This window comes from Vulpes vulpes, chromosome 14 (genome assembly GCF_048418805.1).
Source record: "Vulpes vulpes isolate BD-2025 chromosome 14, VulVul3, whole genome shotgun sequence".
Classification (NCBI taxonomy): domain Eukaryota; kingdom Metazoa; phylum Chordata; class Mammalia; order Carnivora; family Canidae; genus Vulpes; species Vulpes vulpes.
Genome location: NC_132793.1, coordinates 139,880,667 through 139,907,101, shown reverse-complemented (window position 1 = coordinate 139,907,101; position 26,435 = coordinate 139,880,667). Strand labels below are relative to the sequence as shown.

At 49.9% G+C, this 26,435-nt stretch overlaps 2 protein-coding genes and 1 pseudogene across 5 annotated transcripts in view; 2 read left to right on the top strand and 1 right to left on the bottom strand.

Annotated features, from left to right (window-relative positions):
• Positions 1–7,553, top strand: part of PIGG (phosphatidylinositol glycan anchor biosynthesis class G (EMM blood group)) — a 37,765-nt gene extending 30,212 nt beyond the window's left edge. For all 4 annotated transcript variants that reach the window (XM_025996746.2, XM_025996762.2, XM_072738080.1 and 1 more), the window contains 2 exons: positions 1,672–1,835; positions 5,909–7,553. In XM_025996746.2, the coding sequence (XP_025852531.1) occupies positions 1,672–1,835; positions 5,909–6,122 (378 nt within the window). In that variant the 3' untranslated portion in view covers positions 6,123–7,553. The remainder of the gene's footprint in view (positions 1–1,671; positions 1,836–5,908) is intronic.
• Positions 7,554–10,832: 3,279 nt separating this feature from the next.
• On the top strand, positions 10,833–12,092 carry LOC112918671 (RNA-binding protein 4-like; annotated as a pseudogene).
• An 8,338-nt stretch (positions 12,093–20,430) lies between these two features.
• Positions 20,431–26,435, bottom strand: TMEM271 (transmembrane protein 271). The gene has a single exon (XM_072738079.1). The coding sequence runs from the start codon at positions 26,203–26,205 to the stop codon at positions 25,087–25,089; it is 1,119 nt and encodes a 372-aa protein (XP_072594180.1). The 5' UTR covers positions 26,206–26,435; the 3' UTR covers positions 20,431–25,086.

Here is a 26,435-nt window from a genome sequence, read left to right as displayed (position 1 = left end):
AGATCTGCACTGTCTCTGTATGCACCAGTCCTCCCTCCTCATTCAGACCTGGGGGACTTGGGTGGTCTGTGTGTGCCAACAGGTGGGCCTGGGGCTTCTTCCCTGCCCTTCCTACTTCTCTCCTGGTTTCTTGGCACTCCTGACCTCACCCAAAGAGCAACCGCCCTAACTGTTCTCTGTCTGTTCCCAGAAGCCCAGAAAGAGGGTGGGGGGGGGGGAGTTCTAGAATTCCATAAGTCCTGGATGATATGACCTGACCATCAGCTCCTTGGCCATCACCGTGGAGCATTGCCACACCCCTCTCCCTTCTCCAGGCTCCTGGGCACTGTGCAAGACAGCGAGCATATGTGATGAGTGCAGACACTCCTGCCCCAGGGGTACATGGTCAGCCAGGGCTCCACGTGGGAGTGACCCTGGCATATGTGCAGATATGTCCTGGTGCATGTGGACTGGTCGCATGATAGACCCTGCTGGCGTGAGAGGAGACTCCTGCGGGCTCCCTTTTAGCCAAAACGGAGAAAGTGGCTGCTAGTTAGGCACCCTGGCCTGCGCTGAGGCCTTGGTGTCAGGAAGACTGACGGGGCCATGGTCATGCCCCGAGCGAGAAGACAGCCTCACGTTCAGTGTGCCCCTCTGTGGCACATTCCACAGGGAAGTGACGGGGCATCCGTGATAGCACGTGGTGCTGGCAGTTGTCGGGCGCTGTCCTCGGGCAGGTGGAACACACGTGTCCCATAGCCACTGGTGCTCCTGCAGCAGCACCGTGGTATGTGCTGGCGATCCGTCAGCACCCAAAATCAGCACAGACCCTCGTGCATCAGGCTCTGCAGCAGGTCAGACAGTGACCAGTAGCAGTGCGGCCCCCCTTGTCTCAACCTTCCCGCAGCCCTTCATGGTCAGGTTTCCTGGGAGTTGACCCGCAGGCTTGCTGCTCCTCCTCCTGCCCGCTGCTCAGAGACTCCTGATAGTACAGGGGTCAGGAGTGTGGGGCCCAGCTGGCCTCCTCTGGATCTCTCTCCCTCGGTTTTCCACCAGATCACTGAGAGTCATAGTGGCACCACATCAGGACTGTTGAGGATTAAGTGAGTTGATGCAAGTAAAGCCCCAGAGCAGGCGGCCTGTGCCTTGGCTGCCCTAACAGTATTGCGCAGTCCTCTCTGGACGTGATCCAGGCAGCTTCCGCTGGGGCATCTCCGGCGACTTCCCGTGTCAGAACCGTTAGTGCTCATTGTGCCTTCCCGTGCTGCAGCACTTGGCACTCTTGTTCTGACCCTCCTCTCAGCAGCTCTGGGGTCACGTCTCTATCGAGGGGCTTCTACCTAGAAATAGGTATCAGGAGAGAGCCCAGGTCGCAACAGGCCAGGTGGATAAAGGGGAAGCTGCACCATGGAGGCTGCTGTCAGAGGAGGCCCGCTGTGAGGGGGGTGTGTCATCGAGATAGTCGAGAGGTCTGCCAGCAGGACCCCGTGGCCACCTGCCTTCGTCCACAAGCTTACATTTGCTGAGTTTCTTGAGGGTAGAAGACATTTCACTTGATCCTCCACACCCGAGAGCGAGGTGGGAGAGGAGTGGGCGGGTATTGGGGTCCCATGTGTCCATGTCACCATGACCACACGCAGCCCTTTGCGGTTCCCGGTGGCCGTGCCAGTGCTGCTTCCCCCTGTGTTCCAGGGAAACTCCAACAATATAGCCACGGTGGACATCTCGGCGGGCTTCGTGGGCCTGGACACCTACATAGAAGTCCCGGCTGTGTTCCTGACAGCGTTTGCCACGTTTGCAGGGCCCGTGCTGTGGGCCAGCCACTTAGTGAGCTTCCTGAGCTCGGAAACCAGCAGGTGAAGCTCCTCCTTTGTCTTTCAGCATAAAATCTGACGGCAGGTTGGCGATTTGAAGAGAGCATCTCATTGCAGATGCAGGGTTCCAAACCCCCAGGGCCTGAGGTTTTGAACAATTTTCTTTTCCTTAAATAAGAGTGAACCATCCACAGCATGTGGGTCAAAGGCGAGTTCAAGTGTGGGTCTGTGGCCGACCTGTGTGGGGACGGCTGGGGAGGCTGCGGAGGGTAGCCAGCTTCTGGTGCGATCTTCCAGCTCGTGCCAGGTGTGGTTTCCAGGGGCACAGGGAGGAACAGCCCTTCTCGGTTTCTCTGCTTGCTGGTGGCCCAGTTGGGGGGCAGGGAGGGGTCTTCCACGTGGGACATGAAGACAAGACATGCCCTCACCTCCAGCATTCCTGCTGCTGAGAGGCCCCCTCAGGCCCCACGTGGTGCCCCACCCCTCTGGCCAGCCCATAGCCTCCTCTCCCACCTCCGGAAGATGCCCCTGACCACTGGGGCAGCCCACCCCACCCTCCTGCCCATCGTGCTCCTCGGTGCTTTCTTATGTATGCCCAGGTCCTCCCGGAGAGGGAGCTTCACAAGCAGAAGCCTCACAGTGTTGGTAACCCCAGTGCCCGGGTCCAGCCTGGCTGAGCGTGGCCTGAGTGCTGTGTGGGGCTGTCTGATGCTGCACTTTCCAAATAGGCCTCGGCTTTCCCTTCTGTGAAATGGAGTGAGGGTGGTGCCTCCTAGGTTGTGCGGCCCACATCAGGAGCCCGACAGGTGCTGGAGGTGGGGTGAGCAACCGTGCAGTCTGTCAGGGTGCCCACAGGCGTAGCCTCCCTTCTGGACGCCAGCACCTTGCTCAGCCCTAGGAGGACGCTGTTCCTGCTGAATGTCCCATTGTGTCCCAAGTCCTCCAGGGGGTGCTGCCTAAGGGAGGTCGAGGCTCCCTGTCCCTGTTACCCCTCTGATTCCCTATTAAAAACGCAGCCCTTGCTGTGGTTGCTGTTGGCCCCATGTTAGAACCTCCCCGGACATGTTCAGCCCCCACCTCTCAGGAGAGCACTTGGGGGTCCTCATGTTCTTTGTGGATTCTTCTCGTCCTCCCCCCAGTCCAGCTCCTGAGACCCAAGCTTCAGTGACCCTGGACTCCTGCCCCAAGCTCATGGCCACAGGCCACCATCTCCTCCCATTTCACAGTTACATAAGGGGCAAAAGGGAGTGTAGGTGTGAGTGGGATGACACTCTCAAGTCAAAGTTTAGAGCAAGAAAGTGAGTAAAGGCTTCAGCTGTGCAGACGCAGGCTTCCTGCTCTGGAGACCTTCTGGGCTCCCCTCCACATTGCCATGGTTGCCAGCTTCTCAAATGTGGGGGTCCCTTCTCTTGTGCTGCTTTTCCTGAGGATACGGGAGATGCCTATAAGTCACTGTGCCTTCCTCGGCTGCACGCTTTGGGACCATCTGTAGGTAGATTCCTCTTAGAGTCACTGTTGGTCTGGGGGTCAGCAGAGGGATGTTCAGGCTCTCATTCCACCTGTGAAGACCAGCACTGAGCCGTTGGTTCTGTCACTAGCAGGCCCCTTGATGTCTCTGTGACTGAGGTGGGGTCGGGTTGGGAGGCCTCGGCCCTCATCAGTGCCACGAACTGGCAAGGCGCACTCCCTTCTTCCTCGGGGAGCTTATCTGCCGCAGTGCACTTGACTCTGCTGAGCACACCCTGTCTGCGGCCTGAGGTGAGCTGCGTGAATGGGCCAGGGAGCATGAGGGCCAGACCGTGAGAGAGAGCCTGGGCTTCTGTGAAGAGCAGCTTCCCTGACTTTCCTGGCAGTTTTCATCTGTTTATGTTGGGGAGAAAAAAAGACAAAGCATTTTTTTTAAGTAAGCTAAAAGCAGTTTAACTGGCTGTGGAGTATTACATGATGTTTTCCCTAATTAAGGAATGCTGCTTTTTTTTACTTTAGAAAGGGGTTTTCTTTTTCTTTTTTTAAAGTTTAAGACATCAAGTTTTACTTGCTTTTGGGGCGCTTTTTGAAATCAAGAGAGAAAACTAGAGCCAGACTAAAATGGTAGAAAAAAAATATTTTAATGGCTCAAATATTGGGCCCTGAGTGGTCCATGACCCTTGGCTTCAGGAACTGGCTTTGGATCTGGAGCTGGTGGTATGGACAGCCATGCTGAGCCAGACTGCATGGCCTTCATCCATTCCCCTACAGTGCACGCTGTTCTTTGCTGAGGTTGTGGGAGTGGTGACCCTACTGGGTGCTGTTATAGAAGGAAGAAGCCAGAGTCTTCTAAATAGGTGATGTTCACTATGTGTGAAATTGGAGTGCAAGGAGGGGCAGGGCTATGGGAGCTCTACCTCCCTCGCTGGTCAAGAAGGGAGCAAGGTCAGAAGGCTCTTGGCTGAGCACAGACTCCATGACACTCCCAGGAAAGGGGTAGCACAGCCATAAGCCACAAGTATTCATCCATGAAGCTTTTCCCAGGAGTTTCCCTCACCAAGTATTGGAGCAGTGACCCTTGAGGAAATTAATAAAGTCATACCTCAGGACCCCAGCTCCCTGGAGGTCCTCTGCCTGATGGATTGGATCTTGAGAGGGACCCAAGGAACTCATGGGCTGGTGGCCATAGCAGAGGCATGAGTCAGTTATGTGCTGAGCAGGTCACAAAGATGAGGTCAGAATGGCTGAGCCCCTGAGTCTGCTGGAGGTACTCAGGATGGCCTCCCAGAGAAGAGCCTGTGGGTAGGAGTAATCACAGCCATTCAGGGGAGCCAGGGAGGAGCACAGGCAAAACGACGAGGGTACAGGATGATGTGCTAGTAGGAGCAAGCAACATATGTTGCCTGCCAGGGAGCGGTGGGCAGCCAGAGAACCCAGCACAAAGGAAGGATGGGCACCAGGGCCCAAGATGAGGAGCCAGTTAGGGCAGGGTGAGGGTGTAGAGAGGGCAAGAGCTGTGAGCATGAGGGGCCAGGCCTCCTTTGGGCCTTGAGTGGCTGCTCAAGGTCCACCTTTTGCTGGACAGTGAGTACGCCAAGGGGAATCTTAGAGTGGCACCAGGCAGTGGCACCGGGTCGCTGGACCTGAGTTGCTCCTTTGTGGAGCACGTGTGCACACCCACACGCACACTCACTGCTCCACCTCAGGGTCTTTCCTTCCCTACACAGAACTCATTGCTCACCCTTCATGTCCAGACCCTGCCCGGTGTGAGCGTGGCGCCACCAAGACTCCCCTGAGCACACAAACCATCCACTGTGGTGGATATGCTTGCTCCCCAACCCCGGGGCCCCATACACGGCTGTGCTCATGTGTCTCCTGCACAGGGAGCGTGGCTGCCCGTGTGATGGGGGTCGTGCTTCCGGAAGTGTGGGCAGCGGTGCCCAGTGGCGTGGACTGGCCCCAGAAAGGGGCTCATCGTCACAGTGTTTGAGGGAAGGCCTCAGAACTGGAACTTGGCTTTTACCAGAACCTGGAAGCCTATCCTCTGAGGATTTGTGAGGTGAATGAGCAGCAAAAGATGGCAGATAATAGAACTTGTCATTTTGGAATAAGCACGGTCTCAGGAAACTTCCTTAAAGAATAGGTTAGGTTTATATAATGATCGTGTTGATGGTTTGAAAAGAAAGGGAGGACAAGCATGTGCTTTGAGGGCCTGCTCAAGTTTGAGAATGCGCTTCTTCGCCGCAAACACTCTTGGGCCAGTATCCCCAGGCTAGACCCAGCAGATGATCCATGGACAGCACAAACCCTGTATCTCATCCTGTGTGATTTTCTTTTCATAATATTTGTGATGTGTTATATAGTAGTACATGCACATAATTTTTAAACGTAACTATGTAAAATTTGGGGGTGCAGTTTTCAAAAATATTTTGCAGGTTGTAGCACTGGAGAGTGTGACAAGGCAGGTGCCTGCAGCTCTCGTCCCCTCGGCTAGGCCAGACTCATCAGATCCAGGTTGGGGAGGGGGGTGTCTCAGGAAAAGTTACCATGGTCATTTTCAAAATAAAAATAGTGGTTACGTGTGTGTTTGTGCCTTATATGATGCAAAAATGGCATATACTAATACATATTTCCCTTTTTATTAACAGCGGCTCTGCACTGAGTCATGCTTGCTTCTGCTATGCACTGATCTGTTCTTTTCCAGTCTCTGCATATATCATTTTGGTGACGTCCCTGCGTTACCATTTATTTATATGGAGCGTGTTTTCTCCAAAACTTCTTTATGAGGGAATGCACATCCTCATCACAGCTGCCATCTGTGTATTCTTCACAGCCATGGATCAAACCAACACAAAGTCTTAGACACTGGAAAAACAATATATTTTTAAGTCTACTATTCACTTCATGCATTTGAGTAATGGAAAAAAAATCTGTTTAAATGCAAGAACATTCTAAAGAAAAATTGTGGATTCTACAAAGTTGAAGAATAGCTTTCACTGCTGTACTTGAATTTAGATTAAATAGTGATTTAAAAGGTCACTTTAAAATATTTAGTTTGAGGGACACCTCAGTGGCTCAGTGATTGAGCTTCTGTCTTTGGCTCAGAGCGTGACCCCGGGGTCCCAGGATCGAGTCCCGCATTGGGCTCCCCACAAGGAGCCTGCTTCTCCCTCTGCCTGTGTCTCTCTCTCTCTCTCTCTCTCTCTCTCTGTGTGTCTCTCATGAATAAGTAAATAAAATCTTTTTAAAAATAAAGTAACACATTTAGTTTGAATATGAATCATTACCCTGTTGACCATCACTCCATAAGGTTTTAAACTTTTAATTTTTTATGGATAAGTTAACAATTTGACTCAAATATGTGTGTTTAAATTGATGGATAAAAAGGTCTCCGGTTTATTGTGGTGTTTGTGGACTTAAGAGAACCTGGGAACTCCATGGAAGGAGGCTTACCTGTGGCCAGGGTTTTACCTTGCAGAGCTTAGAGCTCATGATGACCCTAGAAACCACTGGAGGTCCCAGGGAGCTTTGGTTAGGGTGTATTACATCTGTCAACATTAAGGCATTTCAAAAACTATTCATTGAAAGTAGATACAAACCCATTTCATCCTAACAAAGCATATTTTTAAGAAAAATAACTTTTCTAAAACAAAAATAAGTATGGAGGAGAGTGGCTTTGTTTTACATTTTTGTACATCTCTTTAGTGTTGCGATTGAGGAAGGTTAGGTTCTGCATTCAGTCTGTTGTCATGTGTGTGTTTGAGGTTGTCACACAGATACGTAATTGGGAAGGGGAAGAATATTTTATTTTTTTATTTAAATTCAGTTAATTAACACCCAGTGCTCGTGACATCATGTGCCCTCCCTCCTCAATGCCCAATCACCCAGTTACCCCAGCCCCCAACACCCGTCTCCCTTCCAGTGACCCTCAGTTTGTCTATGATTAAGAGTCTCGTATGGTTTGTTTCCCTCTCTGATGGAAGGAAGGAATATTTTTAAATCCTCTTTCTAATCATTGTTGATGTTCTTTCTGAGTCTGTACTAAAACACGACAAATGATGGTTCTTTAATAGTTAATTGGAGAAAAAGCAAATGCATGTAAAATAGGTGAAGCCCTGTTAAGGTCTGCACCTGAGGTAACAGAATTACCTGGCTGATGAGTTCTGTGTCTGTATAAGATCTTGTTGGAGGGAGCTGGGTGAACTGTACGTGGATCTTCCTGTACAATTTTTGCAACTTCTTGTGAAATTTAAACCATTTGAAAATAAAAGCTATTTTAAAAAGGAAAAAAAATAGTTGCGGTGTGGAATCTGAAACTGTGTCAGTGAACTTTTGTGTGTTCTTCTTTATTAAAATCCTAACCTGTTACCCAGGTAGGATTCTATAGTATCATGTGAAAATAACACTTCTTTGGGTTAATGTAAGTCTTCCAGATGTTGACAACATGCAGCATTCAGCACCAAAAATCAGTTGTCACATTGCCAGCAGTCTCCTGAGAAAAATCTTTCAACGTTGGAAGCTCTCGGTGGCAGATGCAAGTTTTCCAAAACTCTCTAACTTACATCTTTTCACTTACATAATGATTTGATAATTGTATGTATTGCAAAATGGTCACCACTATCAATCTAGTTAACATCCATCACCACACAGTTAACAATTTTTTCCTGTGATGATAACTTTTAGGGTATGCTCTCTTAGCAACTTCGTAACATATAATGTAGCATCTTAAACTATAGTCCCCGAGCTGCACATTATATCCCCAGGACTTAGTTTATAACTGGAAGTCTATCCCTTTTGACCCCCATCACCCATTTCACCCACCCTCCACCCCTGCCTCTGGCAACCACCAATCTATTTCCTGGATCAATGAGCTTGGTTTTTTGTTTACATTCCACACAGAAGTGAGATCATACAGTACTTGTGTTTCTCTCTCTTATTTCACTTAGTATAATGCCCTCAGGATCCATCTCTATTGTCACAAATGGCAAGATTATCTTCTTTTTTGTGCCTGAGTAATATTCTGTGTGTGTGTGTGTGTGTGTGTGTGTGTGTGTGTGTGTGTGTGACGATTTCCATATCCATCCATCACTGGACACTTAGTTTGTCTTCATATCTTGGTATTGTAAATAATGCTGCTATAAACATGGGGGTGCAGATATCTTTTTGAGTTAGTGCTTTTGTTTCCCTCAGATCAATACCCAGAAGTGCAACTGGTGTGTTATACAGTAGTTCTATTTTTAACTTTTTGAGGAACCTCCCTATCATTTTCATAGTGGCCCCACCAATTTACATTTCCCCCAACTGCACAAGGGTTCCCTTTCTCCACATCCTCATCAGCACCTTTGTTATTTCTTGTCATCTTGATAGGAGAATATTGCCTAATGTACGATATTTAATTTAAAAATATTTAAGATTTCTTTTATCTTGCTAAAATTGCTTTTTCTAGTTATAGGACATGTCGCACTTAATAACCCATTCTGAAAATCCATTGTTTCATGCTAAAACACTAACTGGGGATCTATTTTCCATTGTTTTAAATAGAAAACTATGGGAATGCAGTTCATGTCCTACCCAAGCCCTCAACCAGTTCCCTACAGTGTAACCACACATAACAAAATGTCTACATGTAAGTGCCAAACTATCATGTTAGGGAGCAAAATGCTTAAAACTGGTTCCTCACCACCAAATAGTTAATATGGTCATGAACAACAGTTTCTCTTCTTTTTTCCTAGCTTTTTTTCTTTTTAAGATTTTATTTATTTATTCATGAGAGACACATGGAGACAGAGAGAGAGAGGCAGAGACACAGGCAGAGGGAGAAGCAAGCTCCATGCAGGGAAGCTGATGTGGGACTCGATCCCGGGACTCCAGGATCACGCCCTGGGCGGAAGTCAGGCACCAAACCACTGAGCCACCCAGGGATCCCCCCATCCTAGCTTTTTCAAACAGAAACTTAGAATCATTTTAAGTCAGCTTTCCTCTCCAATGTAAGCATTTAAAGCTATAAATTTCCCTGTATTATTTTCACTATTTTTACAAATTTTCATATGTTGCATCTTTATTATCATTCAGTGTGAAATATTTCCTGCTTCATTTTTATGGCTGAGCAGTTGACTCATCTTGAACTGTCCGTGTGCAATAGGGGAGAAAAAATGTAGATTCAGCAATTGTTTGATGTGATGTCCTAAAACTATTAGGTCAAAGTACTTGTTGTCAACCAGACCTACATCCCACTAATTTTTTTTCTACTTATTCTTTCAATTACCAAAAGGATATCTAAAATTTCCAACTCTAATTGTGGATTTATGTGTTTCTCAATTCTGTTAATTTTTGCTTCCTGTAAGCAAATACACCATACACTAATAATGAAATAGCAAAAAGGTAAATTAAGAAAGCAATTCCAAAGAAGAAAGAAAGAAGAAAGAGAAAGAAAGAAAGAAAGAAAAAAGAAAGAAAGAAAGAAGAAAGAAAGAAAAAGAAAGAAAGAAAGAAAAAAGAAAGAAAGAAAGAAAGAAGAAAGAGAAAAAGAAGAAAACAATTCCATTTCCAAATGTACCAAAAAATAATAAAATACCCTTAAGTAAATTTAACCAGGGAGGTGAAAGACCTGTACTCGAAGAACTATAAGACATTGATAAAGTAAAAACAACACAAACAAATGGAAATATATACCATGCTCATGGATCAAAACAATACTGTTAAAATGTCCATATTACCCCACACACAAACACCCTCAATTCTACAGATTTAATGCAATTCCTAAGAAAATACCAATTGTATTTTTCACAGAACTAGACCAAATAATCCTCAGATTTGTATAGGAGCACAAAAGACCTCAAATAGCCAAAGCAATTTTAAGAAAGAACAAAGCTGGAGTCACCACAATCCCAGATTCTCAAATATATTACAAAGCTATAGTAATCAAAAAGAGTATGGTCCTGCCTCAGACATAGACACATAGATCAATGGAACAGGATAGAGAGGTTAGAAATAAACTGAAGTTTATATGGTCAATTGATGTATCACAAAGGAGGCAAGATTATACAATTGGGAAAAGATATCTATTGTCTCTTCAATAGATGGTATTGGGAAAACCACACAGCTGCATACAAAAAAAAAAACAAAAAACAAAAAACAAAACAAACAAACAAAAAAAAAAACAGGACCACTTCCTTAAACCAAGCACAAAAATAAACCCCAAATGGATTAAGAACCTAAATATGAGACCTAAAACCATAAAACTCCCAGAGGAGAACATAGGCAATAATCTTTATCAGCTGTAGCAGCATTTCTCAGATATGCTCTCAGCATATCAGGATGCGTCTTCTCAGGCAAAAGAAAAAAGCAAAAATAAACTATGGGGACTGCAGCAAATGAGCTTTTGCCCAGTGCAGGAAACCAACAAAAAGGCAAGCTACTGAATGGGAGAAGATATTTGCAAATGATGTATCTGTTAAGGGATTAACATCCAAAATATATAAAGAACTCATACAACTCAATACCAAAAAATATTTTATTTTTTTCTAAAATATTTGTTTATTTAAGAGAGTGCATGGGGTGGGAGTGGGGGGATGGCCAGAGCATAGGGCCTGACACAGGGCTCAATCTCACGACCCTGAGATCACAACCAGAACTGAAACCAAGAAGCGTCTGCGCCGCGAGGAAGGGCCCCTGCTGATTTCGGCTGCGTCGAGATGGTTAAGCTGTTCGTTGGAAACCTGCCCCGGGAGGCCACAGAGCAGGCGATCCGCTCACTCTTCGAGCAGTATGGGAAGGTGCTGGCGTGTGACATCATTAAGAACTACGGCTTTGTGCACATAGAGGACAAGACGGCAGCCGAGGATGCCATTCGCAACCTGCACCACTACCAGCTGCACGGGGTGAACATCAATGTGGAAGCCAGCAAGAATAAGAGCAAAACCTCCACAAAGTTACATGTGGGCAACATCAGTCCCAGTTGTACCAGCAAAGAGCTTCGGGCCAAGTTTGAGGAGTTTGGTCCAGTCATCGAATGTGACATCGTGAAAGATTATGCCTTCGTGCACATGGAGCGGGCAGAGGATGCAGTGGAGGCCATCGGGGCCTTGACAACACAGAGTTTCAAGGCAAACGAATGCACGCGCAGTTGTCCACCAGCCGGCTTAGGACTGCACCCGGGATGGGAGACCAGAGCGGCTGCTCTCGGTGCGGGAAAGAGGGGCACTGGTCCAAAGAGGGTCCGGTGGATCGTTCGGGCGAGTGGCGGACTTTACCGAGCAATACGATGAGCAGCGCGTACACCTTACACCAGGAGCTATGGGGATTCGTTGGGTCACAGCCGGAGCGCTCATGCCTCCGACGAGCGCTGCCGGGCTGCCCGGTCCTATGAGGCAGTGGCGGCTGCAGCTGCCTCTGCGTATAATCACGCAGAGCAGACCCTGTCCCAGCGGCCACAAGTCCAGAACACAGCCATGGCCAGTGACCTCCCCTCCACCTCTCTCGATCCCTACGGTAGACACCTGTTGCCGACCTCAGGAGCTGCTGCTGCTGCAGCTTCCACTTCATGTTACGGGCGGGATGGAGCCCCCTGCGTCGCGCTGCAGCCCCAGTCCCCTCTGTTGGAGACGGCTACGGTTACGGGCATGAGAGTGACTTGTCCCAGGCCTCGCGGCCACGCGGAATTCCCTGTCGACATGGAGCAGTATGCGGATCGGCGCGGTATTCGGCCTTTTAAGGCTTGAGGTGGGATGTGCGTGGCTGAAATTCCGAGCTGCGGTTGTGCATGAGAATACACCCCTCGTGGTACCCCGTCCCCGGGACGTTCTCGGCTCTGTACGTTCAGTCCCTCAGGAACCGTGGACCTTGATTTACCTTGCTAAGTTCAGACCACCTCTTCCTTTCCTCCCTCCTGCCCATTTTCCTGTTCTTCCTGTTCTTCAGTACTTCTGTAGTTTCCCATTTATGTTCTCTTCTCCCAGCAGGCCTCATTGTGTGCAGAAACTGGTGGGGGTTGTGCTGTCTCCCCGCCTCCTGCTTCCAGTGGGTATTGGACTTGGGAATGACCTTGATGAGAGTGTCACTGCTCCTGAGTCTTTTTGGCCCCAAGGCTTGTGGCGGGTAGACACATAGAGTTGGATAACTTTTTTTTTCCAGTGAAATAAATGGTTTTTCAACTTAAAAAAAAAAAAAAAAAAAAGAACTGAAACCAAGAGTCAGGCACCTAACTGATTGTACCACCAGGTGCTTCCCACCTCCCCACCAAAAAATATTTTAAAATGAGCAGTGGACTTGAACAGACATTTTTGCAAAGCAAAATGCATTTTGAAATACAGATGGCCATCAGACACATGACAACATTGCTAATCAGAGGGAAATGCGAATCAAAACCACAATGAGATGTCACCTTACACCAGTCAAAATGGTTAAAATAAGAAAGACAAGAAATAACAAGTGTTGGTCAGGATGTGGAGAAAAGAGAACTCTCATGCACTATTGCTGGAATTGATAATTGATGCAAGTACTATGAAAAATATGGAGTTTCCTCAAAAAATCAAAAACAGAAATACCATACAGTCCAATAATTCCATTCCTGGGCATTTACCCAAAGGAAAAAAGAAATCCAAAAAGTTATATGCACCCTTATGTTTATTGCAGCATTGTCTGCGATAGCCAAGATACAGAAGAAACCTAAATGTCCATTGATGAAAAGATTAAAAAAATATATGGTATATATATATGCAATAGAATATTACTCAGCCATTAAAAAATTGAAATTCTGTTATTTATGACCTGGAGGGTACTAAGTGTACTAATTACACTAAACAGAGGAAGACAAATACCATATGACTTCACTTACATGTGGAATTCAAAAAGCAGTGGTACCTGGGTGGCGGCTCAGTCAGTTAAGCAGCTGCCTTCAGCTCAGGTCATAAACTCAGGGTCCTGGGATCGAGTCCTACATTGGGCTCCCTAGTCAGCAGGGAGTCTGCTTCTCCCTCTCCCTCTGCCCTAGTTCCCCTTGTTTGTGTACTCTCTCTCTCTCTCTCCAAAATAAATAAAACCTTTTTTTAAAAAACAACAAAAAACATTTTTTGAAGCAACAAAAATGGAAACACTCATAAATACAGAGAACAAACTGGTGGTTGCCAGGGAAGGGTGTGTAGGGACAGGCCAAATAGGTGAAGGAGATTAAGAGCACAAACTCCCAGTTATAAAATAAATAAGTCAAGGGGATGAAAAGTACAGCATAAGGAATATAGTCAATAATATTGTGATAATGCTGTCTGGTGACAGATGGTGACTACATGTATTGTGGTAAGCTTCGCACAATGTATAGAAGTGTCAAATCACTATGCTCTACATCAGAAACTAATGTAACACTGTCAATTATAATTCAATAGTAAAATTTTAAAAGTATTTTAAAGCCTGTTATTAGGCGCATGTACATGGATATTTGTTATATCTTCCTGATATATTTACTTTATGTCATTATGAAATATACTTCTTTATCTCTGGTAATAATCTTTGTCTTGAAGTCTGTTTTATCTGATATTAATACTGACACTTCAACTTTCCTTTGATTAGTGTTTGCATGCAACTTCTCCACCCTTTTGATTTCAACCTACTGTGTCTGTATTTAAAGCGTATCAAAGGCTCTTATAAACTCAAAACTTAGATCCCGTTCTCTTATCCAGTCTAACAGTCTCTGCCTTTTAATTGGAATATTTAGTCCATTTACATTTAATATGACTTGTCTATTTGTTTAGCTTCTTGTCACTGTTGTCATTTACTTCTTTCTTGCCTTCCTTGATTTAACACTTTTAGTATTGTATTTTATCTTCACCATTGTCTTTTCTAAAACATGGCTGACATTATCTTTCAGAATAGTTTTAGATATATATAAAAATTCATTGGAAAGTTCAGGAAGTTCTCATACTACTGCCCCCCTGCACATAGTTTCTTCTGTTGCCATCTTGCATCACTGAAGTACCCTCATTACAATTGAGTGAGCCAATGTTGTTACATCATTATTAGCTAAAGTCTATAGTTTACATTAAGGTTCATTCTTTGTCTTGAGTATTTTATTAGTTCTGAGCAATACGTAATGACATGTATCCACCATTATATTATTATGCAGAATAATTTTACTGCCCTAAAAATCCCCTGTGCGCCACAGATTCATCTCTCCCTCCCCTGAATCCTTGGAAACCACTGATCTTTTTACCGTCTCCATAGTTTTTCCTTTTCCAGAATGTCATGCAGTTGGAAACATACAGTATGTATGTGGCCTTTTCAGACAGACTGGCTTCTTCCACCTAGCAATATGCATTTAAAGCTTCTCCATATCTTCTCATGGTTTAGCTCATTTCATTTATTTTTGTCTTTTTAACAAAAATGATCCATGTGCCAGGAGGATAGGATGATTGCCCGTCTGCTTGCCTGACACCATCTTGGTTTGTCTTATTCATTTATTCATTCATTCATTCATTTTTGAGAGAGGGGGAGATGGGAGGAAGCAGAGGAAGAGGGAGAAAGGGAATCTTAAGCACTCTCCACACCCAGCACAGAGCCCAGTGCAGAGCTCCATCTCACAACCCTGAGTTCATGACCTGAGCTAAAATCAAGCGTCAGATGCTTAACCGACTGAGCCACCCAGATGTCCCTAGGTCATTTCTTTTTGGTATTGGTTAATATTCTCGTATCTGGAAGTACTACAGTTTATTTATCCATTAACCTATTGAAAGAGCTCTTGGTTGTTTCCAAGTTTTGGCAATTATGAATAAAGCTGCTATAAACATCTGTGACTGACCAGTGTCACTTAACAAGAATTCAGCCCCACTTTCTGCCCATGAAGATCTTGGGATACAGTATGCAGCTATGTGCGGGGACATGAGAGGAACAAGGGGAGATCCCCAATGTTGACTGTGCAGAAACCCACAAGAGCATGTCAGGGTAGATGGGAACTTGGGAAGGGAGGCCCATATGAAAAGAAGTCCTTGGATTCTTTCAACATGGATTACTTGGCATGTTTGAATACATGGAAATAATGCTTTTACTTTTATCAAAAGTTGGGGATGAGTTGGCCATAGGTTTGTGGAAAACATCAGTCAGTTAATTTCAAGGAAAACAAGAAAGATAATGTAGCCATGGAACACTGTGTAGTTCACCTGTGGACAATGTCTATGATCTTAATAAAGTAGAATAATAATTTGGCAAATAAAAGGGGAAAAGAAAAAAGCCAAAACTCTGCTGGCAGTGTGGGGAGAAAAGTTTGTGTGTCAATTTGGGTGTGTAAGGAAACTAATCCCAAAGTTCAACAGTAAGAAATCAGTAATCATGCCCAAAGTTGAAATAATTAGAATTTCAGTATAAATCATTGTTTTCTATAAATATGGAGACATGGAATAGGAGGGCAAAACAATAATACAACTGACTGCAATGAGATGCATTATGGTTGGTTGAAAATTGAAATACACGTGAGTGTAATTTACCACAATAATAGATTAATCCAGGGGGGAAAAATGACTATGATGATGAGACAAAGACACTGGTGGAACTCAGCACCCGTTTATGCAAAAACAAAACAAAACAAAAACCTCTTAGCAAACTACAAACAGAAGAAAAGATCCTTAATGTACTAAAAGATCCCAGGCAAGCCCCATACTAAGTGACTTCAGTCCTGTCGTCCCCAACTCTACTCAGATTTGTGTGGGAGATCTTAGAAAGAAACTTGGGCCAGAAAACGTGCACAGGGCTGGGAGAGCAAGAACCAAAACCATCAATAGTCACAGATGATATTGGAAATAGACGAGTTATTAGAACTGAGAAGAAATGTTTGCGGGTACAAGATCCGCACACCAGGTCAGCCATCGTCTTGAAGCCAAACAGGCAGAAAATGTAATTTTCAAACAGACAGCACCGACAATAACCACAAAACTTGAAGTGCATCTCAGGGAAAATCTGACCAAAGTCATGCAAGGTCCTTACAGAGAAAAATATGAAACTATATTGACAGACATAAAGGAAGACCCACGTAAGTGAAGACATAGATAGACCCAGTCAAGATGGACAGGCGGGCTCACGACCGTCAGGATGGCGTTCCGCCCAAACGGACATGCAAATCCAACCCAGTGTTAGTCTGCGTCCTGGCAGGGCTCTGCATGCCGCGTGCAGTCTTACCTAACATGCGTGTGGACAGGCCCAAGGGCAAGCAAGAAGACACTGGACGAGCAAACACAGACACCCCCCAGCAGTAGCGGAAATGTAGGTGAGAACAGCTAGATACCATTTCCGAACAGACAAGGAGACAAAGGGGGTTCTGGGAGCAGGGCGCCAGGCTGTTCCCTGCTGGCGGCCCTGTCGCTCTAGGAAGCCCCGTCTCCACGCTGCACGGCACGGAGTACCCAGCAGCTCCGGGCAGAGCTGAGATGCACATGCCCCATGATCACACCTGGGTAGGGGACCTACAGAACCAAGCAGACAGGTAGAGGATTTCTGTCGCAGTGTGGATTATGAAAATGAAAAAGGAAGTAATCCAGGAGCATCTCAGTAGGAGAATGCTAAAGAAGCTGCGGTTTATCCACACCACAGAATACATCAGTCCGGGTAAATACGCCAGAGGTAGAGGCAGCGGCACAAACCAGTGTCAAAAACATCATCCCGAGTGCAGAACAGCCTATTGCATGAAGATCAAATAGGGTACAACACCACTCTGTGAAGTCCAAAAACATGCAAAAGCAATACTGTATACATGGTGCATCGACATACACTTTTGCGGTAGAAGCACAAAAATATCCCTGGGAATGATCCGTAACCAACTTGAGATGAGGGGCAGCCCGGAGGACAAGGAGGGAGCTCTGGCTGCTCCTGTAATACTTCATATATATATATTTATTTGTTTGTTTTTAAACATTTTTTAAAGATTTTTTAAAATTTATTCATAGAGATCCAGAGAGAGGGAGAGAGAGAAAGAGAGAGAGAGGCAGAGACACAGGCAGAGGGGAGAAGCAGGCTCCCTGCAGGGAGCCTGACGTGGGACTCAATCCCGGGTCTCCAGGATCACACCCCGGGCTGCAGGCGGCGCTAAACCGCTGTGCCACTGGGGCTGCCCCTACTTTATATATTTAAAAGTAAAAGAAAAAGAGTGCCCGGGTGGCTCAGCACCTGAGCTCTGCCTTGGGCTCAGGTTGTGACCCCGGGGTCCTGGGATCGAGTCCCGTATCCGGTCCCCACAGGGAGCCTGCTTCTCCCTCTGTCTGTGTCTCTGCTTCTCTCTGTGTTTCTCATGAATAAATAAAGCCTTTTTAAAAATAATAAAAGAGAAATATGGACCAAATATGGGGAATTTTAAACTTTTAAAATTTGGAATTGCAGACTGAATCTAAATAGTGGATTCCTGTGTGTAATTTCTAGGCAATACTTTACGTTTAATCAAAATAAAAGAAACATGTACGAGAAGAGGCTATTCCAAGACCAGTAGGCAGCCACTCTCCACATGCAGCTATCGAGCATTTGAAATGCAGCTGGTCCAAACTAAGATCCGCTCTATGTGTAAAATATAGCCAGGTTTCCTGACTTAGTGTGAAAAAAAAAAAAAAAAGAAAGAATGTAAAATCTCTTTACCCTCTAGTTCTCCCAAGAGTGAGCGTGCACACTTGAATCCACGCGAGTGGCAGGTTAGGGAGTGTGGGGCGCCCTCTGGAATTCCGGGCGTCTGGCCCAGCTGACAGTTGTTGAATGAAACACCCAAAGAGCTGAGTTAGCAGGCTGCTGAGTTGAAGAGCATAGAGATGGGTGTGTGCAGGGCATGTGGACAGGATTCCGGGGTGGGTGATAGGGGTGGAGGCGGGCCAGCTCAGCCAGGAAGGGAAGATGCCGAATTTGGGGGAAAGGCTGAGGTTAGGGTCCTAAGGGATCCTGAAGGGGGCAGTGAGCAGGTGGTTGGCGGTAAGCACCCAGAGGTCTGGAAGGACATGGAGACCGTCATGCTGCCCACCCCATACCTGGGCTTAAGAACTCCCACAAATGCCGCTTGGAAACAGAACCTTGAGGCTGGAGTAAGGAGGGGCCTCGGGCACCAGGAGAGACTGAGTTCAGATGGCAGCTCTCACACCGGCTCCCTCCTGGGCAGAACTGAGTTCCCGAAGTCTCAGCTTCCGCACCTGTAAAGTCATTGTTTCCAGGACTAAACGGGGCAGTGAACCCAAGGTGCCTGGCCCATACCAGTGCTCCAGACTCGTTGGCCGTGATCAGGCGATGCCCACGCCCCCGACGAGGATGATAGTGTGCACCCCGGGGTCCTCTTGGAGTCCCAGGGACAGGCCTGAGGTCTTCAGAAACCCTTGCTGGTTGGGCAAGTGAGGACGAAGCCTCTGATAGCCGCTAGGGCCTTCCTTCCCCAGCCTCAGGAGCGGATGGCGTTGGGAGAGAAGTGACGGAGCGCAGTGAGCGGCGAGCACAGCTCATGGCTGGGGCAGCTCCACAGTGGAGAACCGAAGAAGTGCATTTAGGGAAAAATAACCCAAGTCACACCAAAACGATGAGAGGGACTCCCATGGACTGTCTGCTAGGACGAGTGTGGGAATGCAGAGCTGCCCTAGGTGAGCCAGAACAGGGGGACACAGGTTCAGGGGACAGAGGACGGGCATGAACAGAAAGAACTGCATGGACCAGGGCTGGGAGGCGAGACAGTAGGCAGCAAGAAAGCTCCTAAGATGAATAAGCAGAGGCTGCCCCAAGGTCCTGCAAGTGGCCTGAGGCACAGAGGCCTAGAGGAATCCCTGTCACAGAAGGTCACTTCCAAAACCTCCTGGAGTCCTGAAACCTTTGTCTCCCAGCTGGACTGGCAGCCCCACCCCCCCAACGTCCCATCCCAGGCACTGCGGCTCCTCCCGCCCCAACCCTGCACGGAGAGGAGAATGACATATGCCCGTCTGGATTTGCAAAATAATGCAGTTGCTGTGGCTGTTATCTCAAAATATTTGCAAATAAACCAAATATGACTTATTTTCAGAAAGTTTTTCCCCTTGGGCAATTAGTTTTAATGTTTCGGCTTTTTTTGGACTATTCATCTGGATGATCTATTTAGGTCCGTAAATACCCGTGGTCTGATGAGGGCTCCAACAGCTTCGTCCTTGCACAGCACGTCCCAGGGAGGGAGTACCCGTCCTCTGAGGTCCTCAGCAGCTACCCCTTACGGAGAGGCGTAAATGTTTCCCGCAGGAAAGAATGAGCAAACCACAAATCTCATCAGAGCTCTGCGCCGGTTCAATATGGTCCCCCCAAAAGTTTGGTCCCCCCAGATCATGGCCTTGTTAGCAGATGACACTGGATTGCAGTGGGACCTAAACCCCATGAGAATGTCCTTGCAAGACACGGAGAAGGGCGCGCGCAGCAGAGGAGAAGCAGTGACTGGAACGTCGAGCGTACAAGCCAAGGGACACCAAGGATCGCGGGCAGCCGCCAGAAGCCGCAGGAAGGGTCTGGATTCGACTCTTCCCCAGAGTTTCCAGGAGGAACCAACCCTGCCAACACTTTGATCTCAGACTTCTGGCCTCAGAGTGGGAGAGATAAATATTTGTCCCTTTGAAACCATCCAGGCTGTGGCGCTCTGTGACAGGAGCCACGGGAACCGAATTGGAGCCGCGGGGACGCCGGGAGCGTGGAGCCCGCGCCCTGCTCCAGCCGCTCCCTGTGCTCTTGGGCCGCGCCCGCACCCGGCGTCTGCCGCACCACCTGGTCACAGGCCCCCCGCTAGCAGCCTCTCCTGGGGGTCGCCAGCCCCTGCGGCGGCTCACGGAGGGCCTGAGGGCTCCTCCCCGGGATCTGGGATCCCGGGGTCTCTGCCCTTCGGGAAAAGAGCAGCCCTGGCAGCGCGCTTCCGAGCAGGACGGCGACATCCGTGTGCTGGGGAAGGGCCGCCCGGGAGCGCGCGCAGGGGACTGGCCGGTGGCTAGGGTCAGGGTAAGGGCCACCAGGCCTTCAAGGCCGAATCCGGGGACCGGGTGCCGGGGACAAAGGCAGGTAAGCTGGGCACGGCTCGGGCGCCCTGAGCAGCGCCGGGACAGCGGCCGAGCGGGCCAGCGGCTCGGTGGCCCCGGACGGTTCTCGAATCCCCCCCAGGTCTGGCCCTGCTCGGCCACAGCCTTCAGGGCCAGGACAAGACCGGGAGCAAAGCACTGCTGTCGGTGTGTCTGGAGGAATGTGTTGTGCTGTAACACAAATTTTATTGATCCTGAAGTGACAAGACATCTTATTGACATTCCGTGGAGGATCAATGGCGGATAAAAACGCAGAACAGACATCAGGCCTTCCCTAGACGAACCTCCCACGTGTAAATGGATCCCCCTAAACAGACAACTGTTATAGACACAGCTCTGGGAACCTCCGGGGTTTCTCCTGCCACCCCAGGAAGTTCTTAAAGAATTCAGACTGGGGACACAGTGATTCACGGATACTCTTTTCCTAAGGTAATTTTCCCCATTTTGTGGGTGTTTTGTTCCTGTCAATCACTGTGTTAAAGAGAGGCAAATCAAGCAGATATTGAATCATCTGGAAAGTCAACCAGTTGACACTAGACTACTGCCTCTATCTCATGTAAGAACGAGGACTGTAGGTATATGAGGGTTATACGTACTCTTATGGAATTCGCTTTTCTTAAGGTCTCTGTCATTTAATTTTCTTTCTTGATAAAGAATCAGTGCTTTGGAGCAGTAATATGCAGGCAGCCCTTGCTCAGAGGTGGAGTTGACGCGAAGGTGAGACCAAAGAGGCCAGCACCCACCAAGCCGTGGCAGTATCTGTACCACACAGACCCACCCAAGCACCTAAAGGCTCAGCCTGCCCCACGCCACAGGCACCGGTGCCAGCACAGTTCTCCCGTGGCTTGCGGTGCTGTGCTCGCATAGGGCAAGGGTCCACCCCAGTCTCCTCCCCCTGCACGTGACAAAGTGTGCATACCTGCCAGGTGCCCTCCAAGACATGCTCCCCACGTGCAAATCCTACCACACTGCAAGGGGACCTGCCGGTCTACAGAATCAGGCCTCTCCAACTCAGACAACCCCGGACACCCCGGGCAGGGCTGCTGGCCTGACCCTCAGACACTTCCCATGAGGCAATGTGTGTCCGTTTGCATGTGTGCCCGTGCATGTGTGTGCACACGTGTACGTGCCTACATGTGCACACATGTATAGTGTGTATACACGTGCGTGCACAAGCATTTGTGTTTGTGTGTGCGTGCGTGTGCCTATATTCATGCGTGTGTGTGTGTGTGTGTGTGTGTGTGCGCACGTTCAAGGCCTCTGCCTGTATTGTGTCATGACACCAGCCAGGAGTAAAATGTTTAACCGCCAGCTGTGTGATCTTCATCACAAACGCTATCTGACTGGTTTTTTAAATGAAATGATTACTTAATTGAATTTCAGTCAAAAATTCAACTGTGTGGTTGAGATTTGCCACTGCCTCTCACAAAGGAAAGATACCTGAGACCCTGGGAGGGCCTGTTGATCCATCTAAGTAAACATGCCTGGTTTGGTGGCTACCTCATTTGTTATCTTAATTAAAATATTCCCTTAAAAATAAACAACCTTTATGTTTAAAATAATAACTTACGAACTCAGCATTAAGCCATGTAACAACGCTAAAACGTGTTTTGTTTAATTCTGGTACTTTGTCATAATCACGAACTCCCATCTGGCCTCCACCAGGCCCAGGCGTTCATTATGATTCTGAGAAGCAGAGTAAGACCATTTTAAGAAAGTCCCAGGGACTGACATTATTTTCTAAGGAGCACAAGGAATCAATTTTAAACAACTAAAACTTATAGGAAGTGGAATGGACGTGCATGAGAAGTGAGTGCCTCGAAGCAGGTGCCCGTCAAGCAGGGCAAGAGAGGTCCCTTATTCTGAAGGAAGCTCAGTAGCTTCCATAATTCCCCACTCATTTCCCTGAGTACTGATCTTTGGAACAATGGAAGTTTAGGGAGACCTGATTTTATTTCCTCTAACAAACTCTAAAAAATAAAACCCCGGTATCCCACGTTATTATATCAGCCTCTTTAAAGTGGAGTTAACAATATTCGTGGATTTAGAAATGCTTGCATCTTTAAAACTCTCACCTAGTCTGTTGGTCACATAGAAGTTCGCCAGGGGAAAAGCAGCTGTCTGCGCACCCCAGATGCTCCCTGCTGCCCTGGCCAGATGACCACACAGGTGGCCCCATGCTCCGGCTGGCTCCTGCGCCAGCCTAACCCTAACCCCCCCACCTCATTCTCACCACCACCACCACCACCACCACCACCACCACCACCACCACCTCCTCCTTTTGCCTTCTGTTCTATCCCAAGAAATTTCTGAAACTTTAGAGAGGTCACTGATTTTGATTGCAAATTTAAAAGATTCATAAGGCATATAAAATTTTAAGCTGTGCAAATCACGTAAGATGGATTTAAGATGTAAGAAAACAAGAAGGATTCTGGACAGTCTGACATCTTATGTCCATGCATTTTGCTCTGTGGAAGTGGTCCCTGCCCAGTGGCCCTCCTGCCGTGTGCCCACCCACCCAGGGTACGCTGGCCTAGCCACCTCTGCTGTGTAGGTTCGGTGGGGGGTGGGGGTGGGAGAGTCCAGCCTCGCAGCTGTCTATGAGATCTCTGCTCCGGGAGTGCGGAGCGTCCCTGCTCAGGAAGCAGAAAACACCTGGCAATTCCTTCTTGATTTGACTTAGGTAGATGATGAAAAGCATCTTAAAAGCCACTTTTGGGCAGCCCAGGTGGCTCAGAGGTTTAGGGCCGCCTTCAGCCCAGGGCCTGATCCTGGAGACCTGGGATCGAGTCCCACATGGGGCTCCCTGTGTGGAGTCTGCTTCTCCCTCTGCCTCTCTCTCTCATGAATAAAAAAAAAAAAAAAAAAAAAAAAAAGCCACTTTCACTGCCGCTTATCACATTTTCTGCATAAGGTTGATGGCCAGTGGGCTGGTGGCGCAGGGGCATGAGAGGGGCCAGGCTGTGAGGACCAGCGGTGGGACTAGACTAGTTGGGCCATGCCCTCAGCCTGGCTGAGTCCAGAGGCTGAATATGGGCCAATATCTGAAGAGCACTGTGGATGAGCGCCTACTAAACCGGCTATGAATCATCCTCTTTGCTCAGGTAGCATCAACATAACAAGGAGGAAACGCTGGCCCGTTGCCTCTGATCAGATCCCCCATGTTCCACAGTAATCGCCCAAGCATCGGCACGATGGATTTGCCACCTCCGTGGGTCAGGTGCTGACGGGTGACAGGTCTCCACTCCTCTGCATGGACGTGGGGCCTCCTCTCTCTAGTAGCCTCCCAGTGCAGCCGGGCCGCCTGGCCAGGTCCCAGCTGGGATGGGGGCCTTGACTGTCAAGAAATTGGGAACTCTGGCTTTGTGCAAGATGCCTGGGAGCTGAGAAGAAGTCTCATCCCAGAGCCTAGACCTGGAAACTCCACCTCCGTCCCTAAATCCGGATACTCTCCCACAGTTAGAAGTGAACCCCTATGCACCATAAAGATACTGCACATAACTTATTTAGCTTTTGTCACCTGAAAGGTTTTCGTGTGGTGTTCACTCCCGGCAGAGCACCGGGTGTGTCCTCATCTCCCTTCCTGGGAGGCGCACACTATTCAGGCCGAGCCAGGGTGGGGCTCTGCTCCAAGCACCTTAAGAATCACCAGCGTTGCTGTCTGGTGCCACGATTGCAGCACATGCAGTTGAACTACCTTCTCCCCCAAGGCTCTGAGGCAGCCTGGCTCCCGGCCAGCCCACCAGACTGGATGGAAGCATATTTTGCTGTCACCTGGCATGCATTTCATATTGTGCGTGTAAGTATGCACACACATGTATATCCCAAGGATGTAAAAGTACGACCTTCACATCAATTAAGGCTGTTTAAGGGGTGTGTTTCAGATGAAATGCCGTAATATGCAAAATCACCGGATTAATGAATTAATCGACAGGAAAATAATCTTTGCCAGAAAAACTATGACTGTGAACTTCCAAAATAGGATTGGCTTGTTCATATATATTAACCAAAAATAAGCTCCGCTTTGCAGTAGAAACCCCACCGCCAGCTTCCAGAAAAAGAAACGTCTGAAAGTTCGCTTTAGGGAGAGGTTGGTTGGAGTCAACCGCCCAGCGCTACACGCAACTGCTCCAATTCAACATTCGTCTGACCAAATCGCGGGAGACCGTGTGTGGACACACCCGCTAAGTCCAGTCGGAGGAGTATCTCCCATAACATAGCAATTGATTTAATAAAGGAACTAACCAATTTTAAATTGCAATAAATTTACCAAACATTTTCACCGTTTATGGAGAGCTTTACAGTAAGAAAGTATCAACAAAAGCAGGCACATCCGTGTACAAAGTGTTGCTGCTGGGCGCAGTTAGCGGCGGCCGACCCCACGGCAGCGGCTGCTCCGTCCGTCCTGGCGCCGCCTGGGCCCTGCTCCGGGGCCGCCCTGGCTCTGAGCTCTCACCTGGACCGGACTTGCCACAGAGAAGTGCGCTGGGGGCGAGGCAACCCCGAGACATTTATTGTAAACTTTAAAATGGAATCCGGGTAGAACAGACACAGAGAAGAAGGGAAACCTCCCAGACACGGGAATGGTGACAGCGGAGGGTCGGCCCCGGCGGCGGGGGCGTCCGCGAGCGGGGCCGGGGCGGCCCTGGGAGTGCAGCGCGCGCGGGTCCTGCTCGCCGCGGGGCCGGGGCCGGGGCCGGTGGTCGGCGGTGGTGGTCGGTGGCCCGTGGTGGCCGGTGGTGGTCGGTGGCCCGTGGTGGCCCGTGGTGGCCGGTGGTCGGTGGCCGGCGGTCCCTGTGGCCCGGCGCTCAGCAGGCCCGGCCCGGCTCCCACGCGCGCCCCGCCTCGCACGGCGGCCGGCAGCAGTAGGGGTAGGAGGCGTTGAGGTCGGGGTCCGAGGGCGCGTAGCCCGGCAGCTCCACCGACGGGTGCCCCCCGCAGCGCACCTCCGCGCCCGCCTCGTCCCGCGCGTGCAGGACGCCCACGCTGATGTAGGACACGGCGTGGCGCGCCGCGAGGCCCGCGCAGTCCCCGGGGGCCGCCAGGTCCGAGTCCTCGGCCGCCAGGATGGACGCCTCGCTCGGCCGCGGCTGCAGCCGCCGCCCCCGCCGGCCCCGCCGGCCCCGCCGCGCCCGGGAGGCCGCAGGCTGCGCGCGGAGCCCGGGGCCGCCGCGGGGCCGCGCCGGGGCCCGGGCCGCCCTCCTCCGGCCGCGCCGGCCGCGCCGAGCCTGCGACGCGCGGTAGTTCTTGACGAGCAGCAGGCTGAGCAGGCCCAGCAGGCACTCGAGCGAGTTGAAGACGGTGGAGAGCACCAGGCCGCGCTGGTAGTCCTTGAGCTGGCGGCACTTGGCGGACGTGGCGCTGTCCAGGGCGCTGCGCGCGCGGGGCGCGGGGGGCGCGGGCGGCGCGGGCGGCGCGGGGGGCGCGGGGGGCGCGGGCGGCGCGCGGGGCGGCAGGCAGTAGTGCGAGTACTTGCGCTCCACGAGCGACACGGTGTCGCCGTCGATCACGGCGCCCGCGAAGGCGCTGAGGACCCCGAGCATGAAGACCAGGACGCCGAGCAGGAGCAGGTTGTGGCTCTTCGCCGGCCCCGCGGGCCCCGCGCCGCTGCCCGGCTCCCCCGGCGCGGCCTCCGCGGCCCCCGCGCGCGCCGCGGCCGCCCCGAGCCCCGGGCCCCGCGCCGGCCCCGCGAGCGGCGCGTCCCGGGGCCCGCAGCAGAGCAGGGCGGCGCCGAGCAGCGAGAGGCCGGCGGCCAGCAGCAGCCCCGAGTAGAAGGCGCCGGCGGCCGCCCCCAGCCGGAACGGCTCCCCGCGCAGCTCCGAGCCCAGCGAGAAGCACTTGAGGCCGACGGCGGCGGCGCTGAGCGCGCAGGCGAGCAGCAGGCAGGAGGAGAGCGCGGCGCAGGCCCCGCGGACGCTCCACTTCATCCTCCGCGCCCGAGCCGGCCCGCGCCCCGCGCGCCCGCCGCCGCCCGCCGCCGCCCCCGCCGCCTGCGCCTCCTCCCGGCGCCGCGCGGCCGGACCGCCGGCCTCCTCCTCATCCTCCCGCGTCCTCCCCGGCCCGCGCCGCCGCCGCCGCCGCCGGAGTCCGCATCCTCCGCCTCCCGCGCCGGGAGCCGCTGCGGCGCAGGACCGCGGGGCGCGCGCCCCCTCCCCAG

What these genes read in the sequence shown, in the direction of transcription:
- TMEM271 (XM_072738079.1), bottom strand. Translation starts at nt 26,205, where the DNA reads ATGAAGTGGAGCGTCCGCGGGGCCTGCGCCGCGCTCTCCTCCTGCCTG.